At 43.7% G+C, this 20233-nt stretch overlaps 1 protein-coding gene across 1 annotated transcript in view; it reads left to right on the top strand.

Annotated features, from left to right (window-relative positions):
* MFRP (membrane frizzled-related protein) overlaps positions 1–20233 on the top strand; it is an 88787-nt gene that overhangs the window by 61215 nt on the left and 7339 nt on the right. The window contains exons 6-10 of the mRNA XM_089678575.1: positions 3290–3497; positions 3591–3721; positions 6385–6510; positions 11810–12035; positions 18332–18459. Coding sequence (XP_089534701.1) covers positions 3290–3497; positions 3591–3721; positions 6385–6510; positions 11810–12035; positions 18332–18459 — 819 coding nt within the window. The remainder of the gene's footprint in view (positions 1–3289; positions 3498–3590; positions 3722–6384; positions 6511–11809; positions 12036–18331; positions 18460–20233) is intronic.

Genomic DNA, 20233 nt, shown 5'->3' with positions numbered 1-20233 from the left:
TGGAGCCCCAGATGAAGTGAAACACCGCCCTGGTGATGGCCTTACAGGTGTTGACCCGTGGGGGCCAGGCCTGTGCGAGGTACTGCAACACGGAGAATCTCGCTGCGGAGTACCAGTGTCTTCCCTTCGATGGTGAGGTCTCTGAGGCTCCAAAGTCCAAATTTCTGTCTCATCTTGGCTAGTCTCTCCTCCTAAGACTTCAGGGCTGCGCCCTCGACACCAAACCAAACTCCCAGAATTTTCATGAAGTCTGTCTTGATGCCAAAGGGCATGGATGCAGAAGAAAGCAGGAACCACTTTCCGAAGAGCATGACTTCCGACTTCCCGCAGTTGACTTTTGCCCCCGAAGCTTGGCCGAAGTCCTCGCAGGTCTGGACGAGCAGGTCTATGGAGCGCTGCTTGGCACAGAACACCGTCACGTCGTCCATGTAGAGCGAGCACTTCACTTCCCGTCTGTCTGGTCCCGGTGCGGTGATTCCCCCGATCTCTGGATTCCGTCTGATGCATTCGGCGAAGAGCTCTATACAGCAAACAAAAAGCAGAGGTGAAAGAGGGCAGCCTTGTCTGACCCCGGAGAGGACCGGGAAGGGGTCAGTTTTCCAGCCGTTCACCTGCACGGAACTGCAAATATCGTTATACATAATGTCAACGTATGAACAAAACATTTCCCCGAGACCGAACCTGCGCAGGGCTCTGCACATAAACCCATGGGAGACACGGTCAAAGGCCTTTTCCTGATCAAGACTGACCAGGGCCGCGTGCACATGGCGGTCCTTGATGTATTGGACCATGTCCCGGACAAGCGCTAGGCTGTCCGCAATCCTGCGGCCAGGAATGCCGCAAGTCTGATCCGGGTGGATGATCTGTCCGATGACAGCCTTCAGCCTGTTCGCCATGACTTTGGCGAGGATCTTGTAGTCCACGTTCAGGAGAGAGATGGGACGCCAATTTTTCAAGTCACATCTCTCCCCCTTACGCTTGTACAGGACCGTGATCATCCCCTCCCTCAACGAAGGAGGCATCCTGCCCTCCACCACCATCTCCTCGTACAGCTCGAGCAGGTCCGGGCCCACGAGGTCCCACAGCGCTACATAGAGCTCTGCTGGGAGACCGTCGCAGCCCGGGGTCCTGCCCCGCCTAAAGGATTTAGCGGCAGAGTGCAGCTCCTCCAACGTCAAGGGGGCGTTGGTGGCCGACAAACCTGCAGGATCAATAGCGTCAGAGATACCTGACAAGAATCTGTCGGCTGCTGACGTGTTTGTTTCTTTGGGGGAGTAGAGGTCGGAGTAGTAGTCGCTGACCACTTTCATCACGGCCTCCTTCTCCTTCTGGAGTGTTCCAGTCTTGTCGTGCAGCTCCGACAGGGGTGTGAGTCCTGAGTGGAGTTTCCTGAAAAAGAAAGTTACACTTCTCACCTTTCTCTAGATGCTCCACCTTGGCACGGAAGACAATGTGCCTGGATTCTTCCTCAAAGTGCTTTTTCAAGCTCTTCTTGGTGTCCTCCAGGTCTTGCCTCATGTCCCAGCCACAGAGATGAAGGTCCTGCAGGGACTGCAGCTGACGCTGCAGTCTCCTGAGTTCCCTCCTCCTGGCACACACTTGCTGGCGTCCCCTGGCCTGAAAGAAGCTGCGCAGCTTGACTTTCACGAACTCCCACCAGTCGCTTACCTTGGGAAAGAAAGACTTCTCCTCCTGCCAGGCACCGTAGGTTTCCCTGAGCTCCACTAGCAGTTCCTCATCATCCAGCAGGGTGCAAATCAGCTTCCAGGAGCCCGGGCCCGGGGCAAAGCCCTCTCCCAGGTCACCCCGAAACTGAATGGCCCTGTGGTCAGAGAAAAAGCAGGGAACCATGGAGAACGCGCGGTGCCTGACTGCCCTGGAGGTGAGCACAAAGTCAATCCTGGAACGCACAGATCCGTCGGGACGGCTCCATGAGTAGTTCACGGAGCCGCGCCCCACGGATCCCACGGCGTCCTGCAGGGAAGCCTCCGCAATCACCTCCCGGAGCAGCTTCGAGGTGGCATCGAGTTTTACGTACATGCTGGAGCTGCGCCCGTCCTCCTCTATCGGACAGTTAAAATCACTACTGTTCTCGTTGTGACGAGTTGCGTCCGCAGGGTTTGGAAAAGCTCCAGCCGCGTGTTCTTCTCCGGGGAGGCGTACACGTTGATGAGCCTAACGGGCTCCCCCGCCCACGAGCCGTCTATGACCAAAAGGCGGCCACAGACGAGCTCATGGACGGAGTCAACAGTGAAACGTCCTCCCCTGATAAGAACCGCTACCCCTGCAGACTTGCAATCGCCACCCCCAGACCAGTAGGAGGGACCGTGGGTCCACTGGGAGGACAAATGAGTGTACCTCCTCAGAGGGGGAAGGGCGCACTCCTGAAGCATGTAGACATCACTCTGCTGTGTGGAGAGAAAGGTCAGCACAGTCTGCCTCCTAGACGCATCCTTGATGCTCCTCACATTAATGGAAAAGATAGAGATCTCAGCCATCATGGGAAAGAGATGAAGGGGTTAGTCGGCAGGGGCTGTGCTTACCTCCCCTGGAGAGGGGGGGTGACCTCTGCAGCCTGACCAGGGTCCTGGCTCAGTCCGATCTGGTTGAGGACCTCGTTGAGGACCTCATCGAAGTCGGTGGAGAGATCTGGCTCCGACCGGGTCAGAGCCATCTCTTCTTCCACCTCTTCCTCCTCCAGCGTGTCGAGGTCCTCCCCCATGGGGTCGGGACCTGCAGCATTCTGGAGGGCAGCAGGCCGTTTGGTGGTGGAGGAGGGGTCCTCCGCCGCCGGGCTGGCCTGCTCCTTCTTCCGCTTCCTGTTCCCCGCCGCAGAGCTGCTGACGGGGGTGGCAGGGGGAAGGGGCGGGAAATCCTCCTGTGAGAACAGGTCAGGGGGGGGTGGAACCAGGCCCGGGCGGGGTGGGGCAGGAGGGCAAGGGGCAGGGGGGGCAGGAGGGCAAGGGGCGGGGGGGGCAGGGGGGGCAGGAGGGCAAGGGGCAGGGAGACCAGGGTCCGGGGGGGGGCGGCCTCCGACACCGGAGGGGTTGGGGGGGCTGGGGTGGGGGGAGGGGGTGGGGGGTTCCTCTTACCTGGGTCCTTCTGAGGTTTCTGTGGCGGTGTTCTCTGACTGGTGCCTGGGTTGAGCAAGCAACCTCCTGTGTTTAGGAAGCAGCAAAATAGCCACTTGGCCTGAGACCCAGAAGTTAGTGGAGATCACTTGAGTATGGGTGTACTTTTTTCCCGAATACAGTAAAGTCTTGAACGTTTGTCTGCCTTTTCTCCTTAGTGTGTGGTGGATTTCTGAGTGCCTCCGAGGGGATATTAAACTCTCCAAATTATCCCTTTCATTACCCTCCCAACTCTCACTGCTCCTGGATGCTGGAAGCAGGAGAAGGAAGGCTCGTCCAGCTTAAAGTGCAATACTTAGACGTGGAACGCTATGGATTTTGTCATTTCGATTGGTTGGAGCTCAGAGATGGTAACACATCAAGCAGGTATGCTTTCACACAGTAAATGGTAAAGTTGTTTTTTTTTATAATTACTCAGATGAATGAAATGATTCATGATGGCCTTCTCCATTGCTGCAGGTACTGTGGCTCTGTAACTCCCACTACATTTATTTCTAGCTCACATTGGTTACAAGTTGAGTTCGTATCTGATGAGCTTAATGAAGGAGTAGGCTTCTTTGCAAAATATCAAATGATTGAACCGAACCAAGGTATGTCATTTAGCTTTATAAGTAGATTTTACAAATATCTGTGAATTATATTAAAATTAGCCCTGGAAAATGGCAGTTAAAGCAGTATTAAACAAAAAAAGTCTGGTATTTTTCATCTTCCTTTAGTTAACCGCTTAAGCCCCAGGGCAATTCTAACATTCCTCTCCAACATGTAAAAATCTGCATTTTGTGCTAGAAAATTACTTAGAACCCCCAAACATTATATATATTTTTTATGCAGAGGTCCTAAAGCAGGGGTGTCAAACTCCATTTCATCGTGGGCTGTATCAGCATTATGGTTGCCCTCAAAGGGCCGGTTGTATCTGTAAGACTAGATGTCCAGAGCACCCCACCCCCATTACATCAGATGTCAAGAATCCCACACCCTCCCTAACATCACCATGCACCCCCTTTAGGGGCAGAGCTGGAAATCAGAAAGTGCAGGGTCTAGAGGAGGACCAGAGGCGGAGTGGAGTCAGTTACCAGAGTCTGCTGAATGCTTAGACCAGGGGGTGCCGCGACTGCACTGAGAGGTGCAGGATTTGGCAGAGGAGTTCTATTCTCCCCTCTGCTGCTGACTGCTGAGACAAGGTGGGGGCAGAGACAAGGGGGTACCTGCAGGAGAGGTGCAAGGGCCACATGAAATGGCCTGGAGGGCCGGATTCGGACTGCCTTGTGTTTGACACCTGTGCCCTAGAGAATAAAATGCCGGTTTTTGCGCAGCAATTTTTCAAAGTTATATGGAGAAAATACACTTTAACCAATTCAATACCGGGCAATTTTACACCTTCCTGCCCAGGCCATTTTTCAGATTTCAGCGCTCTCACACTTTGAATGACAATTGCGCGGTCATACAACACTGTACCCAAACTACAATTTTATCATTTTCTTCACACAACTAGAGCTTTCTTTTGGTGGTATTTAATCATCGGTGGGGTTTTTATTTTTTGCTAAATTAACACAAAAGACCGAAAATTTTGAAAAAAAAACACGTTTTTCTTTGTTTCTGTTATAAAAGTTTGCAAATAAATAATTATTCTTCATAAATTTAGGCCATGATGTATTCTGCTACATGTCTTTGGTGAAAATAACCCAAATTAGGATGTATTATTTAGTTTGTAGGAAAGTTATAGAGTTCACAAACTATGGTATAGATCTGAATATTGATCAATCCTGAAGTACTGACAGCCAATCTAATTTCTTGAGGTCCAAGAATGTCAGAATAGTACAGATATCCCCCAAATGACCACTTTTTGCAAAGTAGACAGTCCGACGTACTTCATAAGAGGCATGGCGAGTTTCTTGAAGTTGTATTTTTTTTGTCATAATTTTTCGGAAAATTAAAAAATAAAAAAATTATTTTCACTATTTTTTTTTTACATACTGTCACCAGTGCAGTACAGCGTCATCATATAACTGGCATGGCGGTGATCAGGGACACTGACTGGTGACAGTGTGAAAAAAAAATATATATATTTTTTTTATTTTAAATTTTTTATTAAATTTGTTTTCTTTTTTTTAAGATTTTTTTTTCATATTTCACTATGTCCAAAGTAGTACAATGTTACCATAGTAACATTGTACTACTTTGGGGAAGTGATCAGTATTTTTTTTTTTTTTACACAATTTGCTTATAGCAAAGAATTACTTTGCTATAAGCAAGCATTTACCTGAATGACATCGATTCATTCAGGGTTTTTTGGGTTTTTTTTAAAAAACCCCTACATTTTCTTTGTTTCTGCTATAAAAATTTGCAAATAAATAATTGTTCTTCATAAATTTAGGCCAAGATGTATTCTGATTCATTTCTTTAGTGAAAATAACCGAAATCAGTATTTATTATTTAGTCTGTAGGAAAGTTATAGAGTTCACAATCTATGGTATAGATCTGAATATTGATGAATCCTGAAGTTCTGACAGCCAATCTAATTTCTTGAGGCCCAAAAATGTCAGAACAGTACAGATATCCCCCAAATGGTCCCTTTTTGCAAAGTAGACAGTCCGACATTTCATAAGAGGTATGGCGAGTTTTTTGAAGTTGTAATTTTTTTGTCATAATTTTTCTGAAAATGAAGAAATTAAAAAAATTATTTTCACAATTTTTTTTTTTACATACTGTCACCAATGCAGTACAGCATCATCATATAACTAGTGTGGCGGTGATCAGGGACAATGACTGATGACAGTACAAAAAAAAAAATTATACTTTTTAACATTTTTTATTACTTTTTTTCTCTTTTTTAAGATTTTTTTTTCCATATTACACTATGACCGTTGCTGTCAATCAGGGCCAGTGATGAGGAGCGGGAACAAGACCAAGCCTTGTTCTGTGTGTCTTATGGACTCACAGAACAGGGTTTGGGAGCAAGCATGTATGAGTACCCCCAGAGCAAGCGGCTTGCTCTGTGTGCACTAAGCAGGGGGGGGGATGGAGCCCAGAGCGCTGGCAAGGAACCCCAGAAGAAGATGATCAGGGCTGCTCTGTGCAAAACCATTGACATGCTTGTTATTTAAGAAAAAAGCAAAAAAAAAAGAACTTTTAATACCACTTTAGTTTCCTGCGTTCTAGTGGTCAGCGATACATGGCAAGATTGAACGTCTTCTAAAATCTTTTTAATGTGTTTGAGGCACTTATCCGAATGTGGATCTTTGTGTTTCGGTAGGAACCTGTTCCTGGGATGAATTCTTATGTGATAGACGACGTTGTGTCTTGCTTCCAGCCCTCTGTGATGGAATCTTTGATTGCATTGACAGGACAGATGAAGAAAACTGCAGTCAGAGCCAATGGGGTATGTCTCTGACAAACAACCGCATACAAGCAGTCTCCCGCTTGCATCCACACAGTGAGCTGCTGCAAACCTAACTTGTAGTTCACCTTCAAGTGTAAACTATATTTATTTCCACAACTGTAAGGACACAGTGCCAATATTACGTATGACAAGGTGCATATTACCATTAGGAACCACTCGCCCTCCTGAGGATTTACCCCTCCTTCCTGACCAAGCCATTTTTTGCGAAACGGCACTGCGTTACTTTCACTGAAATATGTATACTATGTGTATACCCTGCTGCAAGCTGGCTCAGTACACACAGGGATGGATTTTTTGGTGCTGCAGTTGAGAAAAGCAGCTACGGTAGCGAAGGTCCTAAATCACATCCCTTCCCTCTCCTTCACTGCCATAGTCACATCTCTCATCCCTACAGGACCTGGAAATCCAGTGCTGTGTGTAGAAGCCGGCTTGCAGCAAAGTGTGATCTTTATACTATGCAGCAGCCATCCACACAAAGTTAAACTTGCCAATAACTGATACACTACCTAATATTAAAATCTAACTAAATGTATGGGTATATATTATGACTTCCTTTTTTCTAGGATATAAACCAAGTTTGTATTGATGGTAGCAGTCACAAAAACTAAAAGTGGGAAAATAAAGGAAGAAAAATGCAGATCTGGTATAGTAAATACATTTTAATTGACAAAGTGGCATTGTGGTAGCACCCAAATATGGCAGAGTTCCCCTTTAAACTCTAAGACTAGCAGCCTCTGTTTGCACAGCAAAGTTTTCACTCACCCCCTCCCTTATTTCCTGTGAATAATATGTACCAACTTGTAGCTAGTACCCTTATCTGCAGCTGCTATTCCAAGGTTATATTTTGCAGAGTTTAGAAAGCCCTTTGAGTGCATATAAAGTGAAAGAAGGAATGTATGCATTGTGTCATAATCATTGGTATATACGCTTGTAAGAATTTTTCTATAATTCACTTAGCAGATGAGAGCATGAGCCGTCTGTTAGGTCAAACAGCACTGTTTTAATAAATCACTTGTTTTCCTCAAGTCCGTGTCCGAAGTTCCCTGGTTTGCCAAAATAGCTACTACAGCATAAAATCACTTACATCAAAGCTAACACTGGAGCACCTTTACCAGGACAATCAGGATAGCAGTCAGTCATGTAAACAGCTGTAGTGGTGAACATAGGTGAAACCAGCAGCCACCTTATGCTTCAGAGCAGGACCCACTTAAAAGGTGTACACAATCAGTGTCCACGGGAGCTTCAGTCAGGTCAATATTGGTCAAGCAAGTATAGCACTACCCCCTTAGGAGTTGATAGAGATTTGGGTCCCCTTATAGTCCTGCACGTAAATGGGTCATGGGTTCAATTCCCAACCATGGTGCCTCCTGCATGGAGTTTGCATGTTCTCCCTGTGTTCGCGTGGGTTTCCTCCGGGTACTCCGGTTTCCTCCTACACTCCAAAGACATGCTGGTAGGTTATTTGGCTTCTGTCTAAATTTTCCTAGTTTGATCCCTGGCCATGCGGGATCTCCTGCATGGTAGGGGTTGGGGAAAGACCTGGCAACCTACCCTGTAAAAATAATTGCTAAGAGAATTCATGGAAAAAGTCGCTTACGAGTGATGGTCCATGCAATCGCCAAGGGTCGGATATGACTGAATGGATAGATAGATAGTTCTGCACAGCCAGGCAACACACAATAACTTGCATCCAGGAGATAATAGGCAGTTCTTGAGCTTTGTTTTGAAGTTTTATTAAGGGATTTGAACTTGGATAGGGTAAGGGGTATACGGGATGCCCAATGGAACTGTGAAACTGAGGATAACTTCCTGGAACTATATACAAGTTTTTACAGCAAACAGTCTCTTGTGGAGAGCTAGTCAGCATCTCTGGTTGTACCACCACACACCCCAGGTGAATCCTCCTCTCATCCAGCTATCTGAGGGAAATCCCTGAGCAGGAGATCCAGTGCCTATCACTTTAAAGTAAGACAGTTCTGGGTAGTTGCTAATTTCCCACCAGAATTCTCCTTCCCCTATCTGACCCAGGGGGTGCAGGTCTCCTCACTTAGTCTTTCTCCTGTGTTGCTGCTAGGTTGGTGGCTGCTACCAGGCCTTCTAGCTGGGCCGCTCCTTCCCTGCCTCACAGGTGGTCCTCTCTTAGGGGCCAGTGAACTCCCAAGCTTCCTCCTGCCTGAAGGTGATCCCATCTCCATCTGGGCCCCCTCCCAGACTCCTGCTCTCCAGCTTTACATCCTCATCTTCCACCCAAACTTTCCTCCAACTCTCTCCCTCTGCTGAGCAGACTCAGTTACTCTTAAAGCTGTCCTAGCCCCTTTCCAAGCCTCCTGTTGGGGATTGGCCAGGATCCTCTAAAAATACAGACCAGCCACTCCTCACCTCCTCCAACTGCATCTAGATCCATCGCCAAAGTTCTAGAGCAGGGGAAATTCCAGAAAGCTGGTATGCAGAGCCTCTCAGCTCTGACCTAAATTTGACCCCTCTGGCTATCACACCCAGGCTGCTACTCAGCCTCTAACAATTGAAGCTAGAGCTCCCCCTAGCTACCTAGGAGGGTGCTACAAAAGGTAATGCATTTCTCAAACCTGACGGGAAGGCAACGGAAGACTGCCTTTAAAATCTGATTAGATTATGGTGATGTAAGTAGGTTTATCACATATTTAGATAAGATTAAAAAAGTGTACATTGTGGAAACTGAGAATCATTGTGAATAAAGCTAAAACAATACAAAACATAGTAAAAACTCTATGTGCCAAAACCCATGCAATTGTAAAAGGGGCCTATTGGGGGAAGACATAGTTTATTATAAAAGTGCAGCTGAAAGATACATGTGTTCAGGATATAAATCAAAAAAGTTTCAAACTCTTCTGCTGATGAAGAATAGGGAGGGAATGGATTTTTTTATGTTGATCCTGAAACTATCTGTGGATTTTTGGTGCTTCTGAGAAAAATAGCACTGCCCTGTTCAAGTTTTAAGTATCTTGTGTTCCCCAAAATGACTGCAGACGATTCTAATGATTCTTATTTCCCTCATGAACATGCAAATAAGTGCATAATTTGTTAGGCATGCATTTCTTTTGAATTTTTTGTTGCTATTATGTCTCTATTCTGTGTTGCAATTCACCTACCATTCGATTTTTAGACTGATCATTTCTTTGTGAGTGGGCAAACATTCAAAATCAGCAGGGGATCAAATATTTATTTCCTTCACTGTGTGTATATATATGTGTATATATATATATATATATATATATATATATATAATCTTTTGGGCTCCGTGTGGTGAGCCCTTCCCTTCAGGCTCCTGATTGTGCCATCAATGTCTTGGATGAGTGAGAGGCAGAGGTCCCTGGGCTGCTGTATTGCAGGCTATTGATCAGCTGGTCTTTTAGTGAGTACATGGTGATGAAGGATCCTGCACAGGAAAGGAGCAATGATCTCACAATTATTCTTATTGGACTTTCACTGGAAGGACTTTTTGTCACAATATTGCTTGTGACACTTTAATGAGCACTATTTGTATATTAATATTGATTTACAGTATTTTATTTATTGATTGAATTTGGTAGTCACATTATATATATATATTTAATGCGCTGTACTGTTTTAATTTAATTGATCTTTATAATGTGTTGTACAAAGCAGTATTTTTTATTAAACTTGGCAATACATTTGATATCAGAGGTAGAGTTTATCTTGTGCAGTGGCCTCGGAGGTAGGCTTTAAATACTGTACGTACCTTAAGCCCCCTCTGTAACCTCCAGGGGATAATCCTTTTCATTTAATTAATATTTAAACATTTTACTTTGTGTGATATAGTGATCAGTTAAGGTAGTTGGCAGAACTGTTTTTAGGGGTGATCTCTTTCCATTTGGAATGAGTTCTCTGTGATAGGTTTGAAGTGGTTAACAGATGTTACATTGGTATTTTGATGGCTAAACTCTAAGCCAAGGAACACTAGAGATTCTTTGCTATACATGTGTAAAACTGAAAATAGAATTCTGCAAATAAAGGGATGTGTTCCAGGGGCCCGCCCTGAATGATGAGAATATCATCAATGTTGTGCCCATAAAACAAACAGTATGATGAATAACTGGTTTGTTATTGGGGATGTAGATATTCCCAATACCCCATACTCTCAACTTCATGCCTATTATTGTTTATCACCTTTTACCTGTAGGTAATACTCATCTTGAAGGTAAGTAGCAAAGAACTGATACACAGAATATAACTGGATACTAACATTTATAGGTAAAGTTGATCCAGGGAATATCCGATTGCCTCTCGGGGAATCAGGAAGGAACTTTTTTCCCCAGCAGGAGCAAATTGGATCATGCTTTGCTGGGTTTTTTGCCTTCCTCTGGATCAACTGTGGGTATAGGATTATAACTTTTTTTTTATGGCTGAACTGGATGGACTTTTGTCTTTTTTCAGCCAGACTAACTTTGTAACTATGTAACTGAATAAGCACTGTAAGGCCTGTCTCATGGTGAATAGAGGTTTAGTGAGAGTTTATGTCTAATGACAGCCATGTATGTAATTGAGATTCCAATTGTAGGATTTCAGGGTGTTCAGAAGGATTATCTTCCCCCCAATGCCCCTTCTGGATTTGCATGGTACATATGGGATTTTTCCACATTAGTTTTCCTCCCATTTTTACCATTTTATTTTGTATAAAAAAATGATTTAGCCTTATTTACAATTATTCTCACTTTCCACACAAGTTTAAATTGTAACTTTAGCAAAATGTATGATGTTGGGTCTGCCATGCTAATTAGAGTTAAAGAAGCCCTCTGCTGCCTACTCATCAAGCTTCAGAAAAGGGCAGAGCCCCAAACGCAATGCCTTGTATGGCCAACATCCCCATACACTTACTGGCCAAAAGATTGGTTCACACCTTTTAAGTGGTTTCCGCTAGTCAGGTGGTTTCACCTCTCTTTGCTGCTACTACAGATCTTTACACAACTGGCTGCTATCCCGATTCTTCTGCTGCAAGTGCTCCACTATTAACTTTGATGGAAGTGATTTAATGCTATTTTGTCAATTAAAACTACTTTTACTACACCAAATCTGTTCCCTTCTTCTCTGTTTCCTATGATAGTGTTGGTTCATCTCTGATCTCAAAGAGCTGCAGGACTGTACTGTCCCCTCTCCCCATGATGTCTGGATTGACAGTGAACTAGGATGGACTGACTCCTGATTGCTGCCAACACAGTACTGTGCAACACTTTTTCATTTTTTATAACGGAAGAAAATTCATTTATTTCTTCTCTTTCAGACTGTGGGGGCACTTTAAATGCGCTGCAAGGGTCTCTCTTCTCTCCCAGATATCCTGAACTTTTTCCCAGTAAGACTGTTTGTCGGTGGCTTATCTCAGTATCAGATGGACTGACTATCCAGCTGCAGTTCCACAACTTTAGCCTGGTGTCCCAGAAAGGCTGCAGTTATGACTATGTTGAGGTCCATGACAGTGCTGGATTTGGAATTGCCAGTTTGATGGGAAGGTAGGTAAATTCTGCTAGACAGAACTGTTTGTGGCATGTTTTCTTCTAAAAATACATAGCCATGTAAATGAATCATTTCGAGTTTCTCCTTACAGTTTCTCCACCCAAAAGGGGAAGTTCCGCTTTAAAGATTGGTCCCCTTCTCCCCATTAAGGATTGGCACCTTTGGGGAGCGAGTACCTGAATTTGACAGGTACCCACTCCCACTTCCACTGCGATCACCTAGGCCAGTGGTGGGCAACCTTTTTTTTCAACTGAGCCAAATCTCGCCAAAACCACGATTGAAATTTATTTTGAGAGCCACATTTTTAAAACTGAAAATACATAGGATGGTACACTGTTTTTAGTTTCAATAAGTTTTTATAGTAATTCATCCCCCATAGTAATTCATCCCCCATATAGTAATTCATCCCCCATATAGTAATTCATCCCCCATAGTAATTCATCCCCCATAGTAATTCATCCCCCATATAGTAATTAATCCCCCATAGTAAATCACCCCCCATATAGTAATTCATCCCCCATATAGTAATTCATCCCCCATATAGTAATTCATCCCCCCTATAGTAATTCATCCCCCCTATAGTAATTCATCCCCCCTATAGTAATTCATCCCCCATAGTAATTCATCCCCCCTATAGTAATTCATCCCCCATATTAATTCATCCCTCATATAGTAGTAGTAAGTAAGTAGCAAGTAGTAAGCCAAGTCCCCCCTGTGTCAATTCACTTACCTTTGCTCCGGCGTTCCTCTCGCCGTGTTCCCGCGCCGTTCCAGTCTTCAGAGCGGACTGTGAGAGGAGCCTAGCTCCTCTCACGTTTGTCACGCTGCCCCGCCTACACACATCCTGACAGCCAATCACTGGCTATCAGGATGTGAGTGGCAGCGAGACTGGCCAATCATTGCATTTGAGCGCGCTGCCCTGGCTGTTTTTTTTTTGGATCACGCTGCAGAGTCCCTGCCGCCCGAGAGGAGGGAGGGGAGCGGGCGCCCGGCACACAAGAGCCGCATTAAAGCGTGTAAAGAGCCGCATGTGGCTCGCGAGCCGCGGCTTGCCGACCACTGACCTAGGCGATCAGAAGCAGAAGTTGTCCTTTTCCCCTCCGTCCCCGAAGTCTTGTGGGACACGTGACAGGTCCCAGAAGACAAACAAGAGATCCCTGTGCTCAAATCCATACAGCTAGTGCATGCATTTATCCATCAGGTGCTAAAGGGGTGTAACCACATTAACTCTAGAAATTCTGAAGGACCCTCTGCACACTGGTATATACCCTTTCAAGCAAACTATGCAACAAATAGGGATATTTGGTTCACACATATTGCAATACATGTTTAAGCTGGCCAACTGCGTCAAAGTAATCCCTCTATGGCCAGTCCTACTCTGCCCTGCCTACGCAAGTGCTACTGTGGACACAATGCTAGCATAGGGGAAAAGACACAATGGGGAGAGCTACAAGGTTCAGGTCTGGCTACTGACCCAACAATACAACAAACAAGAGATCCCTGTGCTCAAATCCATACAGCTAGTGCATGCATTTATCCATCAGGTGCTAAAGGGGTGTAACCACATTAACTCTAGAAATTCTGAAGGACCCTCTGCACACTGGTATATACCCTTTCAAGCAAACTATGCAACAAATAGGGATATTTGGTTCACACATATTGCAATACATGTTTAAGCTGGCCAACTGCGTCAAAGTAATCCCTCTATGGCCAGTCCTACTCTGCCCTGCCTACGCAAGTGCTACTGTGGACACAATGCTAGCATAGGGGAAAAGACACAATGGGGAGAGCTACAAGGTTCAGGTCTGGCTACTGACCCAACAATACAACAAACAAGAGATCCCTGTGCTCAAATCCATACAGCTAGTGCATGCATTTATCCATCAGGTGCTAAAGGGGTGTAACCACATTAACTCTAGAAATTCTGAAGGACCCTCTGCACACTGGTATATACCCTTTCAAGCAAACTATGCAACAAATAGGGATATTTGGTTCACACATATTGCAATACATGTTTAAGCTGGCCAACTGCGTCAAAGTAATCCCTCTATGGCCAGTCCTACTCTGCCCTGCCTACGCAAGTGCTACTGTGGACACAATGCTAGCATAGGGGAAAAGACACAATGGGGAGAGCTACAAGGTTCAGGTCTGGCTACTGACCCAACAATACAACAAACAAGAGATCCCTGTGCTCAAATCCATACAGCTAGTGCATGCATTTATCCATCAGGTGCTAAAGGGGTGTAACCACATTAACTCTAGAAATTCTGAAGGACCCTCTGCACACTGGTATATACCCTTTCAAGCAAACTATGCAACAAATAGGGATATTTGGTTCACACTTTGACGCAGTTGGCCAGCTTAAACATGTATTGCAATATGTGTGAACCAAATATCCCTATTTGTTGCATAGTTTGCTTGAAAGGGTATATACCAGTGTGCAGAGGGTCCTTCAGAATTTCTAGGTCCCAGAAGACGACGGGGCCATTCAGGAAGTGCAGAGCTACTCACGCATGAGCAGTAGACACCCGGGTGTGAAGCCACAAGCTGTCACAGCTGGGTGTTCACACTGAAGATGCCGGTGCCTGGAATACAGGACGGCCGGTGAAACGGGCTGCGGCGGGGGCAATGCCTAATCAGGCTACCTATCTATCGGCTTTAAAAAAAAAAAACCCAAAAATGAATGTTGCTGATTGTCAGTAACACATTCTAATGTTTAACAACATGTTCCATCCTGCTGCCATTACTGCCAGTGCAACTAGCAGGATCCTCAGTGTTTCATGGTTTGTGCATTTATGTTGATTGAATAATGCACTGTATACTTATACTGGGGTAAATGCCTAGAATCAATCTGCTAGTAGATTAGGACGTTAGTTTGTCATACATTTCTTGTAATTCCTTCTAGAAGTTTTATTGCACAGTAGGCACAACTCCACCTCCAGCATTTGCGTGCCTTGTGTGGCAATGATGTCTTGTTTGTGTGATACTTAGGCTAGTCATTTAAATAGGGTAGGAGTAGGGGCAGCACCATCCAATTACTTTGGGGAGGGGGGTGGGACAGAAAATAGAAATCCTGCCCTATGTGCTATTGCATTAATGCTGACCTACACTGCATCTGAGCACCACAAACCAAAAACACTGTTACTAAACCCAGGACCCTACATTCACTATATCTGGTCTCCTACAGTACACACAACATGGAAATGCAATTATTTTAGTAAATATAAACTGCTAAATACCTTTTCTCCTCAGCAGTTAGAGCAGCAGTCTTGTGACTTCTATCAGTGTCCAGTTGAGCATTGGTTAAAGCTTGTAGGAGTTGTAAGAGGAGTTTTTATTCTCCTCTGATTGATCTCTGAGGCTGCAGGACCCCTGACCCTCTGTCTGGACAGTGCTGATTGGACCTGTGCTGATCACATGCACACTCCCAAAAAAAAAAAAACTATCAATACACACTAAACTGAGCATATGCAGCCTGCCCCCGAGGCTCTGTTCTATGAGCAGATGGATTGGGGATGGTAGAAGAAGGGGAGGATCAGAAAAGACAGGATCAAACAGCCTTTTTACACAATGCGGAGGATTAACCCCTTAGGTTCCACAGTGAGTATATCAATCATGCTTTACTGCATATACAGACTGATTTTACTGTTGTGGGTTTAGTAGTATTTTAATTCCTTTTTAATATTCAAAGCAAACTCAACCATCCATGCCTCCGTGCTTTATTTTGCACAGAAAACACCCCCTAGCATTTCTGGCCATGGTCATCTTTAGAAAGGGCAGATGGTTCATGTAGCATTCACTTCCTAGAATGCATCTGTGATTAGCTGAGGAAACCCCACCTCCCCTCCTGAAGACCTGGAAACCAGGAAGCAACTGAAGAACTGTAAAAAAAAGTTTAAAACAAGTAAATATGATCTTCATTCCTATCTATTTACTAATACCAGCAGCATAAGGATTACAAATAGTCAATGATGATTGAGAGAGTGAAGTTCCGCTTTAAAGAATGTGTAAACCCAACATTTTATATTCCTGATACGTGCCTGCTGTGCCATGTACTTGTATGAAAAAATATCCTTTTCTGTGTATTGCTTCCTTTGTGTGAAATCCCTGGTATTCCTGCCAGTCCCTCTGCTTTCCTATTAAAAACTGACCACTCTAAGCAGGAGAACACATCGTGGTCAGTTCTATAGCTGTGCTAGGAACGCAGCCTGCTCTCCTCCAGTGATCACACTTTTCCTAACACTCCCCCCCCCTTTCCCATGCATAGCCTATTACGGGGAAGCTCAGTGTGCTGCTGCTCCTCCTCCCCCAGCTCTTATGCAACTGAGAACAGTGGGTATGTGATCAGTTATAAAGATGGAAAAAAAGGTATTTCTGTTTTTATATATCTATACACAAATGTTTTGCCTTTCATTTCTATTTGTAATTGAATAAGTTGTTTTACAAGGTGAGAATTTACAATCACTTTACAGCTGCTTTCACACTGATCTGTTTTTCTTATGCTTTTGCATTAAAAAAAGCGGAAGAAAAACGTTTGACTATGTATTCCTATGGAACTCTTTACACTGATTCACTGCAGGTCAAGTCCTACTTGCTGGATTTTTGGTGCTGGTTTGGCGCGGTAAGAAACCACACCAAAACTCACCTCCCCATTGAAATAAATGAAAAAAGCCAATAAAAGGGAATTATTTGAAATCAATTTATTTGTATTTTCTAAGCTTTTAATCCTAATGTTTTTGGCACTTATGTGATATTTTGTCTTAGGCCCCGTACACATCTAGTAATTTGAGATTGTGGGCGGAATCACACTGCAATGCTGGCAAAACGCAGCACGTGTGTGTTAATTTTTAATGGCAACTAAAAGTGGTACATTTTTGCTGCAATTGTCACGCGATAAATCGCACTGCAATCGCAGCGAACTGTATCACGCAAAGTTCGTCGCCCAGAAAGGAGCAGGAGTTTCTTTTGGGCAACATGCTTTGTGTGATGTGGTTTGCTGCAATTGCAGTGCGATTTATCGTGCAACAATCGAGGTAAAACCAAACCGTGTTTAGGTGCCTTTGAAAATGAATGGCACCGGAACACATGTGCTGCATTTTGCTAGTATTGCAGTATGATTTGAAATTGCAGGATTCCATCTGTGATCTCAAATCACTAGATGTAAACAGAGCCTTATAATATACACACATTCATTATTTTATAAACAAACATTTCATTTGCGACAAATGAGTCCCAAAACAATATGGGCTAGCTAAAGAGAATGCACAGCAGAAGCTGCTTGCAGTGAGGCTAGCTATGTCTGATTAAAACCATAGCTTGAGCTATGGAAGGGTCACTGCTCTGACTCACTTGGATGTGTGTGTGAATTTCAGCTTTAGCTATTGACCTCTATCAAGGTTTGTTACAACAAAAAAATAAAGGTCACAGAGGAAAATATGTGTAAAGGAGCCAAAAATTCCACCTTTTGGCTAAAAATAAGATTTCATAATAATGATGTGCAGTATTTCATAATTAATCGCTCCTCCCATGATATCCTCCTCTCTAGCTCCCTCATCACCTCCTCCCACGCTCACCTCCAGGACTTCTCCAGAGCCTCTCCCATCCTCTGGAACTCCCTACCACAGCATGTCCGGTCAGCCCCCACCCTGTCTGCCTGTAGGTGATCTTTGAAAACTCACTTCTTCAGGAAAGCCTACCCCACCTCCACCTAAGAACTGTACTTGTATCACCTCTGCCAGATCATCCCCCACAGCTATTACCTTTTGTATCACCTCCCCCTTCCTTTAGATTGTAAGCTCAATGAGCAGGGCCCTCCTATTCCTTCTGTACTGAAAGTATTGTAATTGTACTGTCTCCCTTATATTGTAAAGCGCTGAGCAAACTGTTGGCGCTATATAAATCCTGTATAATAATAATAATAATAATAATAATTGACTAAAATATTTAAATTATTCTTTTTTAGTTCTACTCATAATAAAGAAATAAAATATAAAGACAACTACTATATATTCTCCTAAATAGTTATGACTTTCTCAATATTTTTGCCTTTCCTTTTGAACATAGGTATTCCTGGTTAAGGTGGTATAATGCTGGCTTTGCTCCTAAAAGACAGATATACCTGCATGATTTCAACTTAAATACTAATATTTTAGATCACTGTAATCCTTTATGGACAGACCTTTAAAAATGTTAGCTTGTTCTCCTTGAAGTCAAATAACCTCAGTAAATCAGGCAACACAGATTTTACTCTCCCACAGTATACACAATATTATATACTGATCTGTTTATTTAGGTTCTGTGGCTCTGAAATCCCTCCAACCCTTACATCTTCTGGGGCTCAGATGACTATTCTATTTGTGGCCAATACAGTGTCAGATATAGGATTCTTTGCAACATATCAAGCTTTGAATGCTACAGAAAGTAAGTTTATGCTTTTTTCACAGTATCTACTGATTTTTTGTTTTTCTAAATTTCTTTAACCACTTGCCCTCCTAAAGATTTACCCCCCCCCGACGAGACCATGTTTTGCATTACGGCACTGCGTTACTTTAACTGACAATTGCATGGTCGTGCAACGCTGCACCCAAATAAAATTTACGTCCTTTTTTCCCACGCATTGAGTTTTCTTTCGGTGGTATTTGATCGCCTGTGCGACCGACTATTTTGAGAAAAAAACAATATTTTAGATCTTTTGCTATTAAACATGTCCAGTAAAATAATTTCAATAATCAAATTTTACCATAAATTTAGGCCAAAATGTATATTGCTATACTGCTACATGTCTTTGCTAAAAAAAATCCCAATACATGTAAATTAATTGCTTTACGTGAAAGTTATAGGAGTTTACAAATGGCGGTATATATACTGGGATTTTTTTTTTACTAGTAATGGCAGCGATCAGCAACTTATAGCAGGACTGCGGCGGGCATTCTGACACTGGGGGGGGAACTGACTTTGTGTCACTGACATCCCCAGTGACACCAATACAGTGATCAGTGCTAAAAAAAAGTACTGACACTGTACTACAGTAATGGCACTGGGCAGGTTAACATGAGGGGCGATCAAAGGGTTAACTGTGCTGTTTTACAAAGTGCTGTGTCTGTGTGCTTCACTGTAATAACACTGCTTTGGATGGCTGTGCTGTGCACAGCCATCCAAAGCAGTGTGCTCGAGCTGACAGAGAGGAGAACTGTTTTGTTTACAAATAGTTCTCCTCCCCGTCGGATATGCTCAGCAATCACTGGGCGCCGGCGAGTAATCACTGGCTGGGACCCAGTGATTGATATCCATGGCCGCTTGGGTGGGGCGCGCGCGTGCCCCCCAACTGGAGGTGCAAAATCACGTATATATACACACATGATTTTGTGCACCTGTGCCGCCCTGTACCAGTATATCTGCTATAGGACAGCCAGGAAGTCGGTAATATTATATTTTTATTGCCATAATTATTCGATATTCAGAAAGAACAGGGTGTGAACGTGAAGTCTTAATGTCCATATTGAGGGTGACACCAACCGCTTACAGTATTTTAAAAGTAATATACTCATAAAATTCTTTGTGCATTTAACCACTTGAGCTCCGGAAGATTTTACCCCCTTCATTATCAGGCAATTTTTGCTATACGGCACTGCACTAGTTTAACTGGTAATTGCACCGAAATGCAGTATATAAACAAAATTTATATATTTTTTTCACACAAATAGAATTTTCTTTTGGTGGTATTTGATCACCACTTAGTTTTTTAAAAAAAATTTTGCAATACAAATGAAAACATACCGAATTTTTTTGAAAAAAAAACAATATTTTTACTATTTTTTTACTATTTTTACTATTTTTAATATTTTTTTTTTTTAAACTCTAATTTTTTTTTTATAAATTTTGGCCAAAATGTATTCTGCTACATGTCCCAAAATCTCAATAAGTGTATATTAATTGGAACACCTTTGGGATGAATTAGAGCGAAGACTGTGAGCCAGGCCTTCTTGTCCGACATCAGTGACTGACCTCACAAATGTGCTTCTGGAAGAATGGTCAAACGTTCCCCTGGACACCCTCTTAAACCTTGTTGACAGCTTTCCCTGAAGAGCTGAAGCTGTTATAGCTGCAAAGGGTGGGCCGACTCAATATTGACCCTACGGACTAAGACTGAGATGCCATGAAAGTTCATCTGGTGTTGGGACCCTTACTTTTTAAT

Source organism: Staurois parvus, unplaced genomic scaffold (assembly GCF_062004578.1).
Source record: "Staurois parvus isolate SC_StPar_1 unplaced genomic scaffold, SC_StPar_1.0 ptg000207l, whole genome shotgun sequence".
In the NCBI taxonomy this organism is placed as follows: Eukaryota; Metazoa; Chordata; class Amphibia; order Anura; family Ranidae; genus Staurois; species Staurois parvus.
Note: the sequence above shows the minus strand (reverse complement) of the source record. Positions and strands in the feature narration are given on the sequence as shown.